The 21,753-nt window shown below is 44.6% G+C and overlaps 1 protein-coding gene and 1 non-coding gene across 2 annotated transcripts in view; both read left to right on the top strand.

Moving 5' to 3' along the window:
• The window catches only part of fam222a (family with sequence similarity 222 member A), an 81,988-nt gene extending 65,061 nt beyond the window's left edge, over positions 1-16,927 (top strand). The window contains exon 3 of the mRNA XM_046350140.1: positions 14,227-16,927. Within this exon, the coding sequence (XP_046206096.1) occupies positions 14,227-15,719 (1,493 nt within the window). The 3' untranslated portion in view covers positions 15,720-16,927. The remainder of the gene's footprint in view (positions 1-14,226) is intronic.
• trnaa-ugc lies at positions 6,060-6,135 on the top strand. The gene has a single exon. It is a non-coding gene; the product is annotated as a tRNA-Ala (tRNA).
• Positions 16,928-21,753: the final 4,826 nt, after the last annotated feature.

The raw sequence follows: 21,753 nt of genomic DNA on the forward strand, positions 1-21,753 counted from the left end.
CATGACTGGTGTCGTTACACATGGTCTGCGGTTGTGAGGCGGGTTAGACGTACTGCCAAATTCTCTCAAACGACGTTGGAAGCAGCTTATGGTAGAGAAATGAACATTAAATTCTCTGGCAACAGCTCTGGTGGACATTCATGCAGTCAGCTTGCTAGTTGCACGCTCCCTCAACTTGAGGCATCTGTGTCATTGTGTTGTGTGACAAAACTGCACATTTTAAAGTGGCCTTTTATTGCCCCGCACAAGGTGCACCTGTGTAATTATCTTGCTGCTTAATCAACTTCTTGATATGCCAGGTGGATGAATTATCTTGGCAAATGAGAAATGCTCACTAACAGGGATGTAAACACATTTGTGTATAACATTTGAGAGAAATTAGCTTTTTGTGAGTATGATTTTTTTAACTTTAAATTTCAGCTCATGAAACATGGAACCAACACTTTACATGTTGGGTTTACATTTTTGTTCAGTGTAGTGCTACATACAGTGCCTAGCGAAAGTCTTCACACCCATTGCACAATATTCACATTTTGCTGCCTTAAATGCTAAATATTTATTCAATTGGGTTGTTTTCCCACCGATGTACACAACCTACTTCACATTTTCAAAGTGAAATAAAAATGCAATAACATTTTCTTTAAAAAATAAAATATGTCTTGATTTGCGTATGTCTTCACTCCCCATAGTTAATACTTGATGGATGCACCTTTGGCAGCCATTAGAGCTGTGATACATTTTGAACCAGATTCTACCAGTGGCACGAATTGATGGATGCCAAGGGAAGCCAGGCCTCCCCATATAATTGGCCATGTAATGTATCTTTCATATCACCGTGTTTCATAACTTTCCTTCAATTCGCAAGAGGCTGACCGTATCTCTCCGGCATCTGAGCGAGTGAAACAGTGCCCCTCTGTCTCTGTATGCGTAGCCCATCTATCTGATGCTGTCTGGTCAAAAAGACTATAACATTGTTGCCGCCCATAGCATTGAATGCAGGGGAAGCAAAGCGAGCATTTGAGCACCCTTGATAAAAAAAGTATAAAAGAATAACCAATCAGCATTGAGCTAAACTGAGTGAGTTCAACTGTGAATGGTCCTGGCGCACAAAAAAAAAGTTTCAAGGGAAGCCAGTTTGGATTTGGCTTCCCACCAATCACTTAACATCAAAAGCAAAACTTAATTGACGGAAAATAGTTGAATTGTTGCATCTCGTGTTGTTTTCCTCCGGTGTCTAGATAGTTGCTAGCTAGCTAAAATGGGCCCTTTCCTAAATAATCCGTGAATGGCGATAGGGATTTGGACTTGTGGTTATTTCTCAGTTTCGGCCAAATATTATTAAGACAATTCTGATCCAAACATAAATGTATACATTGTGCACCTGGCCTGAGAGGATGGTAGTTCAATATGTAGCTTGATGTAATTGTCTAATGTTAACTAGCTGCTTCACCGTTGCCCATGAAAGGAAGTTAGGCTAACGAGCAAGCATTTTAGCCATACCCATAACATGATGCAGCCACCACCATGCTTGAAAAGAGTGGTTCTCAGTATTGTGTTGTGTTGGATTTGCCCCAAACATAATGCTTTCTATTCAGGACATAAAGTCAGTATCTTTGCCACATTTTTTGCAGTTTTACTTTTACCTTGTTGCAAACATGATGCATGTTTTGGAATAATTTTTTATTCTCTACAGGCTTCCTTCTTTTCATTCTGTAATTTATGTTAGTGTTGTGGAGTAACTACAATGTTGTTGATCCATCCTCAGTTTTCTCCTATCACAGCCATTAAACTCTGTAATTGTTGTAAAGTCACCTTTGGTGAAATCCCTGAGTGGTTTCCTTCCTCTCCAGCAACTGAGTTATGAAGGACGCCTGTATCTTTGTAATGACTGGGTGTATTGATACACCATACAAAGTGAAATTAATAACTTCACCATGCTCAAAGAGATATTCAGTGTCTGCTTGTTTATTTTATTGTCACCCATCTACCAATAGGTGCCCTTCTTTGCAAGGCATTGGAAAACCTTCCTGGTCTTTGTGGTTGTATCTGTGTTTGATATTCACTGCTTGACCGAGGGACCAGAAATCATGTTAATCACTATACAATTTATGTGACTTGTTAAGGAAATGTTTACTTATTTAAGCTTGCCATAACAAATGGGTTGAATATCTGACTCCAGAAATTATGTCTAAAAACACAATTCCACTTTGGTATTATGGGGCGTCTAATCTAAATGTAATCCGTTTTAAATTCAGGCTGTAACATAACAAAATGTGGAAAAAGTCAAGGGGTATGAATACTTTCTGAAGGCACTGTATTTACAGACACTGTAGTAAATGATTGCCCAATCATATGTAAGTACATTTCCTTGAACAGTGATTGGCCACGTGATTGGCAGTTAGGCAGCCTACACTATTTCATTGAGCCCACACATCGACCTACTGTACCGTAGGTGCACTTGATCTCGCAGGCCCAACTAGGGGAGGAGTGGTAAGCTACTGAACTTGATTCAGCGAGTTCTGAGATGATGTGAATAGGTAGGCTGACGCATACAAAGCAGAAAGACAGCCGTTTCCAAATAATCTGCGGGGGGGGAATATATATTTGTATCTCAAAAGTTCTGTCTGACCGCCCGGTCCCGCCCTCAGCATGACAAAATGCAGACCGCGCCGCATTGATCTCTGTCGGGGATATGCAGCCCTCTACAAAACGTTCAATCATTTTTGTTTCACTTTGAAAGGTTGTGGACATCGGTACCAAAAAAAAGAGAATTTATTCCCTTTTAAATTTCAAGGCAGTAAAATGTGAAGACTGTAAGGAGTGTGTGGACTTTTATTAGGCGTTTTATATCAAGATTTCTGGGGAACAAATGCTAAAATGAGGAGAAAATGATCTTGTCTACTTGTTAAAGCTAATGTACTACAGTGAAGTTTATCCCCCAGACCTAAGCTTATACAGATCAAACCAAGACTAAAATAAGATCCTCCAGTGTACTGAGACCCTGAGAAAAGGAAAGGTGCTCAGTGTCCGAAGGCTAAAGCTTTTGCCAGGAAATCAATTGATTGAATCTGAGGCGAGATAGACTCTAACGAAATCAAATATTACATTTGGGAGTCATGTCCCAGCTTTTTTCCATATTCATTTCTAAATCCATTTTTTTTGACACAGCCCTTATGACTCAGTAGCCGGCTGTGATAGATCACGGTGGAGATTGCAGAGTGCCTCAACGGGCCATTAGTAGAACACTCTCAATTCCCTCCAAAGCCTTATGGGAAGTATGTCTACATCTCTGTTACTCAGTCGGGGTAACCATCAGGGACAGGGAGTACACAGATGGGGGTGGGGTTGTAGAACCTATGCATCATCATCATCATCATCATCATCATCATAATTCAAGATATCATCATCATAATTCAAGATATCATCATCATGAGCTTTGATACAAATCTGCACAATTATAGCTAGCCTAATCTTTGAATCGTATATATTTTTTTTTAACTATGCCGTCCCCTAGCAAATAATCATCAACCTTGAGATGAACCTAGATAGATGTGTATCTGGAATGTTTTTCCTTTTTTCCCGTTGCCGAGCAGAGCAAGCAGCAGCAGGGCCCCCCCCCCCCACATAGACTTGAATTGATTAGTTCCCCTAGCTGAGGGCATATTCAACGTGTCCCCACCCCCCCACCAGGCAACTCTTCCCCGCTGATCGCTGGCTCACACATGCTCCTCCTCTCTTCTGCAGTGTCTCTCTCTCCATCGCTCTCCTCAGGAAGCTCCTGCGGTGGAGTCAGGTTTTTGATTGGCTGACGGCCGAGACGGCAGAGCACTATTAATATTGTTTTTACCTCCGATGAGGAGGTGGGGGGTGCTGTCCTGGGGGTCTGGCCAACAGCCCCTGCTTTGTGTGCCCAATAGTCAATTAGAGGCGGCGCCCCGGCTGAGACGACAGGGATGCAGGGTTAATTGCAGAGGACCAAACAGCTGGCTCTATCAGGGCCCATTGTGCATTGCAGCAGTTGTCACGGCAATCCAGGGCCAGCCTGTAATCGCTAACTAGTCAGCCCTGTGGCAGATGACACCTCCATTAGCACAAGGCAGGTATTGTTCAGCGAGCAAAGCCGTCTCTAGCTCCCCCCTCCACCCCCGCCTGCGCCTCCTTTCATGGCCCAGCTTTTGTCCGGTGTTGGTAACAGAGGGGGGCGGAGAGGATGTCTGTCATAGACCCTGATCCTATCTAGCCCAGGGCCAAACGATAGGCACGGGTCAAGGGTGTCCCTTCGCAACAATGCATTTTCATATCGTTCCATTCCCGAATGGCAATGCGTTTGAACAAGTCAAACTTTTTCCAAAGTAAGTGATTCAAGCATGAGGGATTCGAAGGCTGTTCTACACATGAATTATTAACTTGAATAGCTCCATAACAATGAGGTGGAAAGGGCAAAGCGTCGCTTCCTTGCTCCGTGGAGACAGGATAGATTGAATATGCAGCAGGATGGTGGAAGGGGGAAAAAAAAGTAGATTAGCATGGCTTGGCCTAAAAGCATTGTAATTTATAGGGACCTGTGGTTTTAAAGGACACAAGGGGGTGGGTGATGGGGCCCCGGACTGCAGCGGATAATGCAGGATAATGCCCTCTCTGGGCTTCGCTCGCGCTGACAGCTCATACACATTTAACAGCAGCTTCTCTTCTCTGGAGAAGAAGTTCCCGGTGAACCTGGTGGATGTTGCACTGCTGCTGACCGAGTGTTTTCTTTCATCTCTCTCGCTCTTTCTCTCACTACGAATCAACTCCTGTTGGAATTGCCCTAACCCTGTTATCCTCACAGCCTCTGCTTATTTGGTCAAAGCTAATGCGTGTTATGTGCTCATCGTTCTGTGAAGACATCATTTGCAAACCGCTCAACCACATGGTCTTTACACCCCTCTTTTTAAAAAAACCTTAAATTGTATTTTCTTTGGCTTTGTTGCTGTAGAAAGAAAGAAAGGGGATGGATGAATGTGTATAAGTAAGTGCCACATTGCTGCCACTGGCTGAGAGTAAAGATTGAGAACATAGCAGATCTGATGTGTCTGTGTTACCCGTTTGGTTTCACTACTAACTAGAAATGTCTCCAACCTGCTCATGCTTTCAGAACATTTGGAGCTCTAATAAATGGGAGAAAGGAGGGAGAGGATTTCAGGCAGTTCTTTCCGGCTTATTCCTGTGAATATTCAATTAAGCCACTAATTAGAATGCAAAGCAGTTTTATGCTCCTCTGAATTTCATACTGCACTCTCTCTGCACAACCTCTGACTCCTCATCCCTGTCTGTCTCTCCTTTTCTGCTCTCCTATTTTTCCTACCTCCCTCCCTCCCTCCTTTGCCTCCACCTCGCCTAACTCTACACTCTCCTGCTCAGTCCATCTGCCACTGCTTCTATTGATCAACACAATTTGACCCCTCACATGGAAGAAGTGCACCAAATTGAATGGATTTTTTAGAGTCTGATCCCGTTCCCAATTCTCTCCTTATTGCTGTTTCATACCCTTCCCTCCTCCAACCCCATACACAGAAAAATGTGTTCATCAAACTTCAGAGTACCGCTGGCTAATTAAAGGAGTGTTAATTGAGTGTTCAGGATTGAGCTACACACGAGCACACAAACCACCCACAAAGATGGCACAGGGCACCCCAAGGATGATGTGCTTGGGGAGCTCCACGTCACTCAAAAGACAGAGGGGAGAACAGTTACATCCACCCCATCTGCTTTGTTCTTTTAGTGTCTAAACCCTGTCTAAGCCGGGGGAGGGGGGTACTATTAATTCTGGTAAATGGAATTGTTTTAATAAAGTCATACCAAGGATCATTTTGCTATTTGATTTGGAATTTTAAGATCCCTTGAAGTTTGAAAAATATCGTAAAACATTTTTTTTAGGATTTATTTTCTTCGGGGGGCTTAATGCCATTAGCCCATACAGACACATTTAATAACTGATTCACTACATGGAACAACAAATGGTCCCAAAAACACACAAAAAGGAAGTTTTTTTCCTTAGTGCCTCTCCTATATCTGAGATGGGTCCCGTGTAGCTCAATTGGTAGAGCATGGTGCTTGCAATGCCAGGGTTGTGGGTTTGATTCCCACAGGGGACCACTTTGAAAATGTATGCACTCACTACTGTAAGTTGCTCTGGATTAGAGCGTCTGCTAAATGACTCAAATGTAAATATAAGAAATATCAGGAAACATTTATTTAGTTTATTTTTTATTTATTACATGTATTTAACTCCATAACAGTCTATATACAGGACCAGTCAAAAGGGGTTTTCTTTACTTGTGCTATTTTCTACATTGTAGAATAATAGTGAAGACATCAAAACTATGAAATGACACATATGGAATCATGTAGTAACCAACATTTTTTTAAACAAATCCAAATATTTTTAGATTCTTCAAAGTAGCCACTCTTTGCCTTGACAGCTTTGCACACTCTTGGCATTCTCCCAATCAGCTTCACCGGGAATGCTTTTCCAACAGTCTTGAAGCTATTCCCACATATGCTGAGCACTTGTTGGCTGCTTTTCCTTCACCCTGCGGTCCATTTCATCCCAAACCATCTCAATTGGGGCCGTCATTGTAAATAAGAATGTGTTCTTAACTGACTTGCCTTGTTAAATAAAATAAAAATACAAACAATTTGGGCTGAGGTCGGGTTATTGTGGAGACCAGGTCATCTGATGCAGCACTTCATCACTCTCCTTGGTCTACCGACGGACACTTGTGGAGGTCGTAGAGTAAAAGGGAGAACACTATTGTGTTTGTGAGGGTCATCTTTCCATAGAGGGATTTTGAGGATGTCTCATGGTCTAACAGACACTGCTCTCACTCTGTTACCTTTCACCGCAGATGCAGAAGTGCGACATAGGCGGATTTGGTGGATTGAGACTCATCCAATGCAAAAACAAAGTATATTTCTGGCTTAAACTGACAGAGTATGGGGATTTTTTTATTATGCTAATAAACCTTAGGGGTTAAAGAGCTACACGATTCTGTTGAGAAAGACCCTCTGCTGTTCAGTTCACTTCAGTTCTGTCTTGCCATGCTATGGTGTATACACACAAACACATAGCCTCTCTCACTCGGGTGCGAGGCGCTAATGAGCCATGGCATTTCGAGATGTGCCTGCTCTGACACACAGGCATTGTGTGCCAGGCGCTGGGTGATTAAGGACGAAGGTCAGTCCGTTAATTGCCTCCCTGCCATCTCCTCTCCCTGGCGTGGGAGCCAAACCCAGCTCCCAGCTCTCACCGCCACTAGCTGTACGCTGCTGGCTCTGCCACTTTTATCTTCACTGTTATAGTATATACGCAATTGAAACATATGGTATGAGGATGACCTCACTATGAAGTCTGGGTTTGGATAGTGATATTGTAACATTACGCTATGAAGCCGTGCTTGTCTTTTACGTTTTTTCTCTGTTCGGTGATGCCGTTTCAGATGTGCATGTGAGAGTGCCGGTCGTCACCTCATGCCTTGTTGTGGAAAATAAAAAGTGTCTTATTCCATCCCCAAGGGAAATAATTAATCCGTACAAGGCTGTCGTGTGTTGAAATGAAGCAAGTGTGAAGCATTTAGCCCAGGAGGCATTGCAGGCTGTCGCCTGCACAGGCACCTGTTGTCGTCCCTGCCCTACATTTCAGCAGAGCGCACAGAGCAGAGCATAACAACATGCTCCACTGATACCACTGTGTTTGTGTGCGCATATGCACGTAGGTGCATGTGTGTGTACACGTGAGTGTGTGTGTGTACAGGAAACCCTAGCCCTGTGAGGAGGAGGTAGGGAAGCTCAGCGGAAGGCAGTGGCGGGCACCTCGGTGGCTGTTTATCAGTCAGTAACATCTGTACGCTGTGATCTACTGTAGCTGGAGCCAATAAGTCCCGCAGCGCTGCAGAGCTGGTCTCATCACCGTTAGGCGCTCTCCTTTCACCTCCTCTATGCCCTTCGCTTGCTTATCCTGCAAACCCACAGCTCCTCCTGGGAGAAGACGGATGAAGATCCCCTGGCCATGCACATCAAACAGCACGTCAAAGTGTGTGTGTGTGTGTGTCACATTTAATCAACTCTGCAACTAACAGAATAGTAGGCAACTAGAATCCGAAAGAGCACAGACGCTCATTTGCCTCCTCCTCCTCTTCCTCGGTGCCAGTAGGCTCTAATAACCGGAAGCCTTTGTGGGGCTGAGATGGGTTTTGTGGGACCTGTCAAGCCTCTAATCCCTGTGGCCTCTGAAGTGTGAAACCCTTTGATGCCAGGTCGCTCCCCAAAGGCTCTGCCTGTTGACAAACAACGGGCGAGCCAAGGAAAGATGGAAGGAGACTGAGGAGATCGGGAGTAGTGGAACTTTTGTCCGCAGCAGAAGGAGAGACAGCACAGTAGAGTCAGACATGGAAAATATGGACTCAGTCACTGACAAGGAATGAGAATTTGCCACCCTTGAATGAATTTTCTGGTTGTTTTGCAACATTTTTAAAATTCATGTGGCAGTAATTAGGGGGAATGATGGGCATGTTGCAGGGGGGGTGAGGAGGGGCACAGCCCCTTGATATGCCAAAGCAGGATATCGCTCCTGATTTAAACCATGTGATGATCAAATATGTTTATTTAAAAATGCAGCCAGCCCATTTGCATGTGGACCGCCGAATGCCGAGATTTTTTTAGTCTTCTTTGGAGCACATGAAATAAGTCTTCTGTCAGTTTCCCCTGCCTGTGGGAACATCAAAGCGTGTTGCAATCAACGCTGTCACCAGGGAAGGTTAGGTTGGGAGAATTGTGCCCCAGTCAGGCAGCCTCAGTCCTGCTGCCCACTGATCTGGATCTCTATGTTCATGCCTGTGTCCTTCTGAGGACAGTCAAGCATTCCTTGGTTTCCGAGTCATATATGACCCTTTCAGCCCAACCCATTACAATGTGATCAGATTCATTTACAGCCATAAACATAACATTGTATTTTTTTTTCAACCTTTTACTCCAGTGTGCTAAATAGTCTTAAACAAAAATCTACTTTGAAACTAAAGTATACACCTCACACTCATGGTTATGGGTTTAAAAACACCTGTACCATGTCAGATATACAGTTGAAACATATTCTATTTAGAGTTTGCATCCCGATATTACACTTTATATACATATATCACAGAAGACTAAAATATAACAAAACCGTTTCACGTAGAAACACTGGATTTCCAGCATTTAAATTTGTTGAATTAATTATGAAAAATATGAATCAAATTCCCCACTCGAGGGTGAGGGTGATTTGGTCTTTTGACTGCAGGAAAGGGATACTACATTGTCTCTCTTGTCTTATTTAGGACCAGTTGTGATGCTGGAGTCTGATCGTACTGTCATTGACTATTGAAAAGGTTGTGATGTGTATACCTAATATATTTGCCTGAAGCATCAATATGTTTTATTTACTTCAACACTCTCCCAAGTGGCACAGCGGTCTGAAGCGCTGCATCTCAGTGCTAGAGGCGTCACTACAGACCCTGGTTTGATCTTGGGCTGTATCACAACCGGCCGTGATCGGGAGTCCCATAGGGTGGCGCACAATTGGCCCAGTGTCGTCCGGGTTAGGGGAGGGTTTGGCTGTCGTTGTAAAATAACCATTTGTTCTTACTTGACTTGCCTATTTAAATAAAGGTTAAATAACATAGTATTGTCTTGTAGTTGGAGCATTCACAATTTCACAGACGCAAATAATATGCAAGTTCTAACTCCCAATTTATTTCCTTTATGATATGGATCTTGTAGATTTAATCATTTTCACAGTTGGAGGCCCATTGAATAGTAGAAATGAACTTCTCATGCTATCAGTAATGGGAGCAGAAGAATAAGAGTTGGTGACTGCTTGGCTGTAAAGTCTCTTTAAACTGAAATGGAGTGAGTCCCGCTCATACAGCCCCTTGCCTCAACTCCTCACGTCACCACGACATTCGCTGACTGGCGCGTTTCTATTTTGTTTAGTCTTGGTGTTTTTTTTGTTTGCTTTTGCATAAAAAATCATTTTTTTAAGGGGTTGCGAGTCATTGGTGGCAGATGATTTATTTATGTGAAATTGAGTTCTTCCCCCGATGCCCCTCTTTTTGTTGCACTTTGTTAAAGGTGACAGGCAAAGGTCTCCATAAAAACCACAACACTTAAATAATAAAGAACTTTTTGGGCGACATGACCAAATTGACGTAGAAATGTTAGGTATAGATCTGTAAATTCTCACTGAAAGCAAGTCTTAGAAGCGGTAGATCTGTTCTTTGTGCGCTATTTATATGCTTCCCGTTCTTAAGTTTCGTTTTTGCATCTTTGTACACCAGCTTTAAACAGCTGAAAATGTAGTACTTTTGGTTATGGAAAATACATTTCACAGCGGTTTAGATGGTACATTGATTATCTGCACTATACTTGCTTGTTTTGTCACATAAACCGAAATTAGGCTAAATATTTGAATTTTATCAACCAGGAAATGGTGAAGCGATTTTTGCATAGTGCACCTTTTTTAAAGAAGCCTCAACAACATCTTTGCCTATGAGTACATTTTAGTTGTCATTTCTACTTTTTGGTGAAGATGTCAGTTTCTGGCCATAGAATGAATGGATGATGTTATTTGAGAGCAGAAAGGAAAGAGCAATGGATAATACTGCAAGGAACACAAGCTACAGACATGGCTTTTATGAGTAATTTTCTGGATCAGAAATTAAACGAATGAAACTGACAGGATGTGAGAAGACACTTGTATATCTGGGAAATAAACATGTATATCAATCATTATTAATATTCAGATAATGAGATATAATCTAGATAGCTAATTAGCTAGCTATAGCTAGACAGTGTATTGCCAAGTAATGTGCTGAGGCTGCCATTCGAACAGCTAAGACTAGCTGGCTAACTAGCTAGCTAAATATTTTAGTTGGTAAGACTGGTTGTATGAAACAACACATGTATAATGAATGTTAGCCAGCTAGTTACCTAGCTAATAAAGTTAGTTTACTTATTGGGAAACAATATCTATGCTGTCTAGCTAGCTACACTGGCTGCAGCCATTGCAGACAAAAAGCTAACTAGCTAACCAAAATGTGGCTAACTATCACATGAAAACAATGAAGCTATTTCTGATCAAATGTTACCATATGTAGATAGATAGACCCTTTCTTACTAAATGTACTGTGAACTCAAGGTTAGCTAGCTAAGCAAACATTAGCTAGCCCAAGTGTGGTTTCGCTAGCCAAAAACATCCATGATCATGATCTCTCCTAGGGAAATTGCTTTTAAAAGCATATACTCATACACAAATACTCTTACTACTTTGAGCTGGCCCTTAATAAAGATCACTGTAAACAGTAGTGTCGTTTCAAGTGATTTATTATAGTTAGATAGAAGGAGAACAGCATCTTGTCTTCTCATTCTGCAGCATAAATCTGCTCCGACCACCGACTGTCACAGTGCAGCACCAGTGAAAAATATAAACTACTTTGAAATCCCAGTAGCTTGCTACAGCCAGACTATCAAGGTTATCTCTTAACAGATTAGCTTGATCAAATGTGAAATTGAGTTCTGATTGTGTTCTCAACAGTACAATATCGAGCATGTGATATGTGGAATTTGAACATTTTCAAATTCTGGAATTTTCACAATGCCCTCAAATGACATCCTTTCCAAACATTCCAAAAGAGAATGTTGACAGGTAGTCATGCCTGTTTTAGTGTTAAGGTTTGGAAAGACAGGGAAACCTTTGCCTGTCAACTTTAAGTAGCCATGAAATTGCCTGAATATCATTTAAATCCAATCTCTGTACCCCACCCCCCAACACTGACAAATAATGGTGGGCTTTTAGAAAGGGACATTTTCCTGATTTGCCACCTCATCTCTGGGTCGATTAAGCTGTCGCTACCTGAGTAAAGGCCAATAATACTAGTCTGGGTGACCGAACTCAGACGTTGTGGGATTTCATTTGGGGTTTGGAATGGCTCCAAGTACTAGGTAGCGTACCACAACCACCATTTAGTTGTGAGTGACAGAGGATCTTGATTATAATAGTGGAATTCTGGCACTAGGCAGGATATCTAGCTAGTGTTACAGCCATAGAAATACATATGTACATATGACTGCATATTACTATGTGTTCTAGTGAATTCTGTGGACCCCAATACAGAAATTACAGAGAAATAAAAACTATATAAGCCATATGCCAACTTTAATCTAAACTTTACAATTCAGAGATTTTAAAACAAAACCTTTTGGATGTTCTACTATGTTCATTCTTTGTTTTGTAGCAGCAGGGTTGAAACACATTGTATTAAACGTGACTTGCTATTCTCATTATTTAGCTCACCCTGAAACCAGGTTAAGAATTCCCTACAGATGGTTAATTGTGATTTTAGCTAGGGTTTCCATCGCCCCATCTCCAAGTAGTCCTGGGTCGAATCATTGAGGAAGGGTAAAACCCAGTAAGTGATACTACTTATAAATCTCAACTGTGCCACTGCAATTAAATATGCTTCTCTACCCCCTCCCACTCCTCCCTCTCCTCATATCAAAGGCTAACCCAATTCGACGCTAAAGAGAGTCTGAATTAATTTCACAAAGCACTGATTTAACAGTGCCTAAGGTGCAAGCCTTCAACAGAATTAGTTTTATTTTATTTTTAAAGATCCATTCGTCGTGGGATATACTTTCACAGGGGGGGGGGGGTGAAAATGAGATGGAGGGGTCCTGGGGTCCAGCAACATTAAGGCAGTTATATACAATTTAAAATATTACATGACATGACATTTCATAACACTTCACAACACATTAAGTCTGTTCCCTCAAGCCACTACTCTCTATCACATATCTACAATACAAAATCCACGTGTGTGTGTGTCGAGTGCGTGTCTTACCATGTGTATGTGTGTCTGTGCCTGTGTGTATCTCTTTACAGTCCTCGCTGTACACCATAAGGTGTATTTTTCTGTTTTTTAAAATCTGATTCTACCGCTTGCACCAGTTACCTGATGCGTAGTAGAGTTCCATGTAGCCATGGCTCTATGTAGTACTCCAATAGTCTGTTCTGGACTTGGGGATTGTGAAGAGACCTTTGATGGCATGTCCTGTAGAGTATGCATGGGTGTCAGAGCTGTGTGCTAGTAGTTTAAACAGACAGCTCGTTCCATTCAGCATGTCAACACTTCTTACAAAAACAAGTAGCGATGAAGTCCATTCCTTCTCCACTTGGTGCCATGAGAGATTTACATGCATATTATTAATGTTATCTCTCCTTGTACATTTAAGGGCCAGCCGTGCTGCCCTGTTCTAAGCCAATTGTAATTTTCCAAGGTCCCTTTGTTGCACCTGAACCCGCGACTGAACAGTACGAAAAAACTAGAACCTGTAGGACCAGCCTTGTTGATAGTGTTATTAAAAATGCAGAGCAGCTCTTTATTATGGATAGACTTCTCCCTGTCTTAGCTACTGTTGTATCAATATGTTTTGACCATGAGAGTTTACAATCCAGGATTACTCCAAGCAGTTTAGTCACCTCAACTTGCTCAATTTCCACATTATTTATTACAAGATTTAGTTGAGGTTTAAGGTTTAGTGAATTATTTTTCCCATGTACAATGCTTTTAGTTTTGGAAATATTTAAGATGAACTTACTCCTTGCCACCCATTCTGAAACGAACTGCAGTTCTTTCTCAAGCGCAGCAGTGATTTCACTTGCTGTAGTAGCTGACTTGTATAGTGTTGAGTCATCCGCGTACCTAGATACACTGCCGTTATTCAAGGCCAGTGGCATTTCATTAGTAAAGATTTTTAAAAGTAAGGGGCCTAGACCACTGCCCTGGGGAATTCCTGATTCTACCTGGATTATGTTGGAGAGGCTTCCATTAAAGAACACCCTCTGTATTCTGTTAGACCGGTAACTCTTTATCCACAATATAGCAAGGGGTTTAAAGCCATAACACATTTGTTTTTCCATCAGCAGACTAAGATCAATAATGTCAAAAGCCGCACTGAAGTCTAACAAAACAGATCACACAATATTTTTATCATCAATTTCTCTCAGCTAGTCATCAGTCATTTGTGTAAGTGTTGTGCTTGTTGAATATCCTACCCTATAAGTGTAGTGACCTGTACTGACTTATTACTTTGTTCCATGCTTAGCTCTGTCTCTTGTGCTCACTCCCATGTGTCTCTTGTCTATTTATCTTGCAGGTGATATGGTGGTTCCTATGCATTCTCCCCGCTACCCCAGCGTGGCTGAGCTGGATGCCTACGCCCAGAAGACGCAGAGCAGCCCACTCTCCATCAAGATCTTCCCCACCAACATCAGAGTCCCCCAGCACAAGCACCTTAACCGGACTGTGAACGGCTTTGACACCACAGGTAGCCAGCGCTACAGCCCCTACCCACACCTCCATACCGGCGGCTACACAGGCCTCCTGGCCATTGTCAAGGTCTCTTCCCCCTTCGCCCCCACTAAGGGCGTCCTCAAGAACTCTGAAGGCAGGCGAACTAAGCTCTCCCCAGCCCAAATAGCTGTCGCCCCGTACCCTCCCCCTAGCAGTAGTACTTTAGCCAATGGCCACTGCCGGATGGTGTACCACACTGGACCCTCGCAGCCCCCCGAGGCCCCTGGCCTCTCCCTCTCGGTGCCCCCTAACGTCACTGTGGCCGGCTCTGGGATCCCTGTGACAGGGGGACGAGGCCTGGTCCAGCTACCCCCACAGTCCAACCTCCCTTCCATCCAGAGCATCATCTATCAAATCAACCAACACTGCCAGGCCCAGGCTCTGCAGCAGGTGTGCCAGGGTGCAAACTCCTCCACCGCACCCTCTACCAACCCCAGCCCCTCCAAGCAGGGTGCGGGGGGTATCATGGGGGTATCCTCCTGCTCCTCGGGAGGCGGTTACGTGGGCGGCATGGCGCCCCAGCCTAACCTGGTGTACACAGGGGCAGGGCTGCCGCTGGCGGTGCACAGTGGCGAGGCCATGAAGGCCGGGATGTACTCGGACAGCATGGACTACATCCTGTGGCAGAAACAGCAACAGCAGCAGCAGGCTGTGCTTCGCATGTATAGTGCGGGCAGCGGGGGAGGAGGGGCCATCAGTAAGTCCCCTGAAAGCTGTGGTGCCCCGGGGGGAGTAGGGATCATGGCCCAGGCGCAGGTGTCATCCTCCTCCTCCTCCAGACCCTACCACCTGACGGGGGGAAGTGGAGGGGTTGGGGGGTGCCTGGACAAGGTCAGCTCCTCCCCTCTGAACTGCATGGGGATGCATGGGAACTTCTCGGTGGGCCAGTACTTTGCCCCACCCTGGAACAGCGTGCTGGTCACCCCCGACAGTGACTGTTACAACCCGCACCAGGAGCTCCTGGGGACCACCACCCGAGGGCCAGCCACTGGGGGGCACAGGGAGATGGGCTACCCCCACCACCATCATCCCCACCATCACCACCACCATCATCACCACCACCCCGCAATAGACAGCGGGAGCGGGGGATGCCTGTGCTGCAGCTTGCCCAGTAAGAACCAGCTGTGCAACACATCGGTGCTGAGCAGCAGCCTGCAGTCTCTGGAGTACCTGATCAATGACGTCCACCCGCCCTGCATCAAAGAGCAGATGCTGGGCAAAGGCTACGAGACTGTGTCGGTGCCACGGCTGTTGGACCACCAGCACGCGCACATCCGCCTCCCAGTTTACAGATAGAGCGTGGGGGGATGAGGGCGAGAGCCAGGGGACAAGAATGAGTGAATGATGCGAAATCTGGATCAAAAGCTGAGGGACAGAGAAGAAGACCTTGATTTCCTGGGGACATATAGGCCTGTTGAGACTGGCACTGCTTGAAGCAGCTCGGAGGCTCCAGGGAGGGAAGCGATGGTGTTAGAGTGGATCTTGTGTTGGGTGACGGGCTGGGGGGTTTCTCCCTCCCAGCCCAGACTGGTTATTTATCAGTCAGGGAGAAAAAGGGTTTCGGTGGTTTTGGGTGCCCTGACAGAAGATTCTCCAGATGTCCCATAGTGTGGTTTGCCAACAGGAATTTGGGGGTGATTTAATTTGTATTTGTTCCTTTCTTGTTTTATTGTTGATGTTGTTGTTTTGAGTCGATTCAACTTCTTTGGTGAGAATTCTAGCTGGTTATGAAAGTGCATACAGCCACCTCTGTTGTTCCCCCATCCAAATACAAAGCAACTGGGGTGCTATAGTCACAAAGAAGGCCCCAAAGGGCCAAAGGGTAGGGCTGCTTTCTAAAGTCCCTAAAGAAATACATCATACTCGCACACATTTTCATACATACACATGCACACACTCAAACTCATACACAAACACAGACGTGTACACACATGTCACAATGTTGAATGAAAAATATATGACAATATTAGTAATTATTATTGTTGTTATAATTGATCCCATAAATTGCACTGCTTGGAGTTTAAAACTTTGTTAACTTTGGAGTTTGGAATTGGGTAGTTTGGATATGATATATTTAAGAAACTTGAAAACTTGAACCTATTTTTGTTGTTTTCTATATTTGTAGGTATATTATATGCATAGGCTGCTATGGGGGAAAAGTGTCTCAAAATGCTTTTTTATTGTTTCTTGTTATTCCTCCTCAAGCTGACGTGCAGTTTCTGATGTCCTGGTATAAGGCATAGTCGCTGCTCTGGCTCTGTAACCTAGCCAGAGAGCTATCTTCTCTAAACAACACTGGAATCTACAGTACATCTTGAAAACACTTACTAAAAAGAAAATGTTGCAACAAAAAAAAAATGTTTTTTTTTTCTCTATTGAAGATTGTTACTGTCTGATTGGGAGGTTTTCCAGCATGACCTCTTGTGTGTGGTTTAGTTATACATCTTTTAATATATTTATTTTAATATATTCCTTTTAATCCCTAGATTTGTTTTCCCTAACCCCCCCCCACACACACACAAAAAAAAAACAGTTTAGGAATCTGAAAAATGAGGCTGAATCAGCTTTTTGCTATGGGAGGCTTTTGACTTTGTTCCGTTATAGTGCTATTCCTGTCATGCCTCCCTTTTATAAGTATGGTAGAAGTGGGATATCCCTTTTCACTTCTGGGCACTATCATATAGGAGGAGTGAGAGCTGGGACCAAAAGGGAGTCTTGATGTGAAACAATCATGCCCTGTTCTCTCGGGTGATGTGAGATGAGACAAGGTACACTGCTTTTTCCTGGTCCGTTTCAGCCCATGGTTGAGACTCATTGAGCCCGAGTCATTCGTTGACTTTAGGATTCAGAACATTGAAATATTTATTATGACTGTGAGTTTCCCTTGAATGTACTGCACTTAAATTACTGAAATGTCTAATGCCTTGGCTTGAGGGACTCGAGTGGAAATAAAAATAAATAAACAAATAATAATAATTGATCAGTGCAGCAGTCCTATGGTCCTAAATTAGCATTTCCTTGGTCAGTCAAATTTCACTGGTAAATTGAGTTTATTAACTGGAGAGAGCGCTGAGGCTTTGTCACGTGGAAATGCTGGCAACAGTGGATATTTATGAAGTGCAATTATTATGACTGTATTAACATTTTTCTCTGAGCTTACACCAAAAAAATGTAAACTACAGTTGTAAATACATTCCCAATGTACCACGTGCCCGATCCCCATACTTTTCTGTTTTGAGGTGTAAAATAAATCTTATTTAAGAATATATTCAGAAGCCACATCTTGGCTGTGAGGTCTGTCATTATTTATTTAAAAAAATATATATTCCGCAAAATTGACTCAAGCCAATTATCTATGATTCTTGATTCTTGAGAGGGTCATATTTTTGGCAAGTCTCATCGTGGTGTGTATAGATCTGAGGTTTGTGTGTGGAATGTGTGTTGAAGTTGAACTGAAACCATTTAGGAAGCAAGGGTCCTTTTTAATAACCTTATACGATCAACAACCATGTCCCAAAGGCTTCATAAATGCTTTTGTGATCGCCATGGAACCTCTTCCACAAAAAAGAACCTTTATATAATGGATCGATCTTTCTTTTAAATTTGCCACAATGTGTTCAAGTTTCCGCGTCCATACCATTGTTCACATAGGCCTACCGCTGAAAGAAAGTAGTTATCGACCTACAGTCTTTTCTATCCCAGGATTAGAAGATATTCCAACTCTATATCCTTAGCTTTAGTAGAGATGACTAACGGCAAATCTGAAACTTTCATCGTTTTGCACCTCAACGCATCAGCAAATGTGATTTGCATTTCCCCCTCAACACCCTTTATCCTGAGCATTAAAGTGGCAATCAGCAGTTGAAACATTTACCAAAGCGTTTTCCCCACCACTATTTCGGTAAAAAGCAGGGGGATGGGGCTGGAGAAATGTAATTACTCTCAAATGTAAAGACAGATATGGATGCAAGGACTTACCATCCATGGTATCCAAATGATAGTTTAACCATGTTATGAGGCTGTACAGTGTTTGTTTACATTTACAATTTATACTCCATACAAACAATGGAGTATAAAGAGCTTATATTTTGTGTTCTGATGGGTTGCGATAGTTAACTAAGCTCATGAGGCATATAAGGGTGGGGCGGCAGGGTGGCCTAGTAGTTAGAGCATTGGACTAGTAACCGAAAGTTAGTTCGAATCCCTGAGCTGACAAGGTACAAAGCTTATTTTCTGCCCCTGAACAGGCAGTTAACCCACTGTTCCTATGCTGTCATTGAAAATAAGATTTAGTTTAACTGACTTGCCTGGTTAAATAAAGGTCAAATATATATATATATAAACAAGTTATACAGTGCTGGGAAAAAGTATTTGCTCCCTTTTATAGTTTTCTCTACTTTTGTGTATGTTTGATACTGAATATTATTAGATATTCCCCCAAATCCTAATATTAGACAAAGGGAACTCGAGTGAACAAATAACACATTACATTACATTTACATTTAAGTCATTTAGCAGACGCTGTTATCCAGAGCGACTTACAAATTGGTGCATTCACCTTATGACATCCAGTGGAACAGCCACTTTACAATAGTGCATCTAAATATTTTAAGGGGGGGGTGAGAAGGATTACTTTATCCTATCCTAGGTATTCCTTAAAGAGGTGGGGTTTCGGGTGTCTCCGGAAGGTGGTGATTGACTCCGCTGTCCTGGCGTCGTGAGGGAGTTTGTTCCACCATTGGGGAGCCAGAGCAGCGAACAGTTTTGACTGGGCTGAGCGGGAACTGTACTTCCTCAGTGGTAGGGAGGCGAGCAGGCCAGAGGTGGATGAACGCAGTGCCCTTATTTGGGTGTAGGGCCTGATCAGAGCCTGGAGGTACTGAGGTGCCGTTCCCCTCACAGCTCCGTAGGCAAGCACCATGGTCTTGTAGCGGATGCGAGCTTCAACTGGAAGCCAGTGGAGAGAGCGGAGGAGCGGGGTGACGTGAGAGAACTTGGGAAGGTTGAACACTAGACGGGCTGCGGCGTTCTGGATGAGTTGTAGGGGTTTAATGGCACAGGCAGGGAGCACAGGCAGGGAGCCCAGCCAACAGCGAGTTGCAGTAATCCAGATGGGAGATGACAAGTGCCTGGATTAGGACCTGCGCCGCTTCCTGTGTGAGGCAGGGTCGTACTCTGCGGATGTTGTAGAGCATGAACCTACAGGAACGGGCCACCGCCTTGATGTTAGTTGAGAACGACAGGGTGTTGTCCAGGATCACGCCAAGGTTCTTAGCGCTCTGGGAGGAGGACACAATGGAGTTGTCAACCGTGATGGCGAGATCATGGAACGGGCAGTCCTTCCCCGGGAGGAAGAGCAGCTCCGTCTTGCCGAAGTTCAGCTTGAGGTGGTGATCCGTCATCCACACTGATATGTCTGCCAGACATGCAGAGATGCGATTCGCCACCTGGTCATCAGAAGGGGGAAAGGAGAAGATTAATTGTGTGTCGTCTGCATAGCAATGATAGGAGAGACCATGTGAGGTTATGACAGAGCCAAGTGACTTGGTGTATAGCGAGAATAGGAGAGGGCCTAGAACAGAGCCCTGGGGGACACCAGTGGTGAGAGCGCGTGGTGAGGAGACAGATTCTCGCCACGCCACCTGGTAGGAGCGACCTGTCAGGTAGGACGCAATCCAAGCGTGGGCCGCGCCGGAGATGCCCAACTCGGAGAGGGTGGAGAGGAGGATCTGATGGTTCACAGTATCGAAGGCAGCCGATAGGTCTAGAAGGATGAGAGCAGAGGAGAGAGAGTTAGCTTTAGCGGTGCGGAGCGCCTCCGTGATACAGAGAAGAGCAGTCTCAGTTGAATGACTAGTCTTTAACACAACAATTAAACACTTATTTCCTAAACAAAGTTATTCAACACCTTGTCACGCCCTGGCCATAGAGAGGCTTTTATTCTCTATTTTGGTTAGGCCAGGGTGTGACTAGGGTGGGCATTCTAATTTCTTTATTTCTATGTTTTCTGTTTCTATGGTTCTCAATCAGGGACGGCTGTTTATCATTGTCTCTGATTGGGAATCATACTTAGGCAGCCTGTTTTGCCACCTTAGTTGTGGGTAGTTTACTTTGTTAGTGGCCTGTATAGCTCTAGTAAGCGTCACATTCGTTTTGTTGGCAACATTCATAATAAAAAGAAATGTACGCTCACCACGCTGCACCTTGGTCCGGTCATTTCCCTGACGACGTTCGTGACAGAACTACCCACCACAAATGGACCAAGCGGCGTGGCCGGAAGGAGCAGCTTTTTCTGGAGGAATGGACATGGGAGGACATCCTGAATGGGAAAGGATCCTGGACGTGGGAGGAGATCCTGGCGGGAAAGGATCACCTGCCGTGGGAGCAGGTGGAAGCAGCGAGGAAGGCGGAGGCAGCGAGATAAAGGGCCCAGGATTACACAGGGTCACAGCTGGCACGAAAGACCGGGAGGCCACTCCAAAAACATTTTTGGGGGAGGCACACGGGGAGTGTGGCAGAGTCAGGATTCAGACCTGAGCCAAGTCCTCGTGCTTACCGTAAGGAGCGTGGTACTGGTCAAGCACCGTGTTATGTGGTGGAGCGCACGGTCTCTCCAGTGCGCATTCACAGCCTGGTGCGCTACATTCCAGCTCCCCGCATTGGACGGGCTAGAGTGGGCATCCAGCTAGGATGGATGGTGCCGGCTCAGCGCGCCTGGCCTCCAGTGCGTCTCTTCGGCCCAGGATATCCTGCACCCTGTGTCTCCGGTGCGTCTGCACAGCCCAGTGCGTCCTGTGCCAGCGCCCCGCATTTACCGGGTAACCATCCAGCCAGGACGGGTTGTGCAGGCTCTACGCTCGAGTCCTCCAGTGCGCCTCCATGGCCCAGTGTATCCAGTGCATACTCCAAGAACCAAGCCTTCAGTATGTCTCCTGGTAAGCCCTGTGGCAGCTCCACGCACCAGGCTGCCTATACGTCTCCTCACTCCAGTGATGATCCATGGCACGAAGCCTCCAGTGATGATCATGGCACGAAGCCTCCAGTGATGATCCATGGCACGAAGCCTCCAGTGATGATCCATGGCCCGAAGCCTCCAGTGATGATCCATGGCACGAAGCCTCCAGTGATGATCCATGGCCCGAAGCCTCCAGTGATGATCCATGACATGAAGCCTCCAGTGATGATCCATGGCACGAAGCCTCCAGTGATGATCCATGGCACGAAGCCTCCAGTGATGATCCATGGCACGAAGCCTCCAGTGATGATCCATGGCACGAAGTATCCAGTGATGATCCATGGCACGAAGCCTCCCGTGATGATTCATGGCACG

Source organism: Oncorhynchus gorbuscha, linkage group LG05 (assembly GCF_021184085.1).
Source record: "Oncorhynchus gorbuscha isolate QuinsamMale2020 ecotype Even-year linkage group LG05, OgorEven_v1.0, whole genome shotgun sequence".
Lineage (NCBI taxonomy): Eukaryota > Metazoa > Chordata > Actinopteri > Salmoniformes > Salmonidae > Oncorhynchus > Oncorhynchus gorbuscha.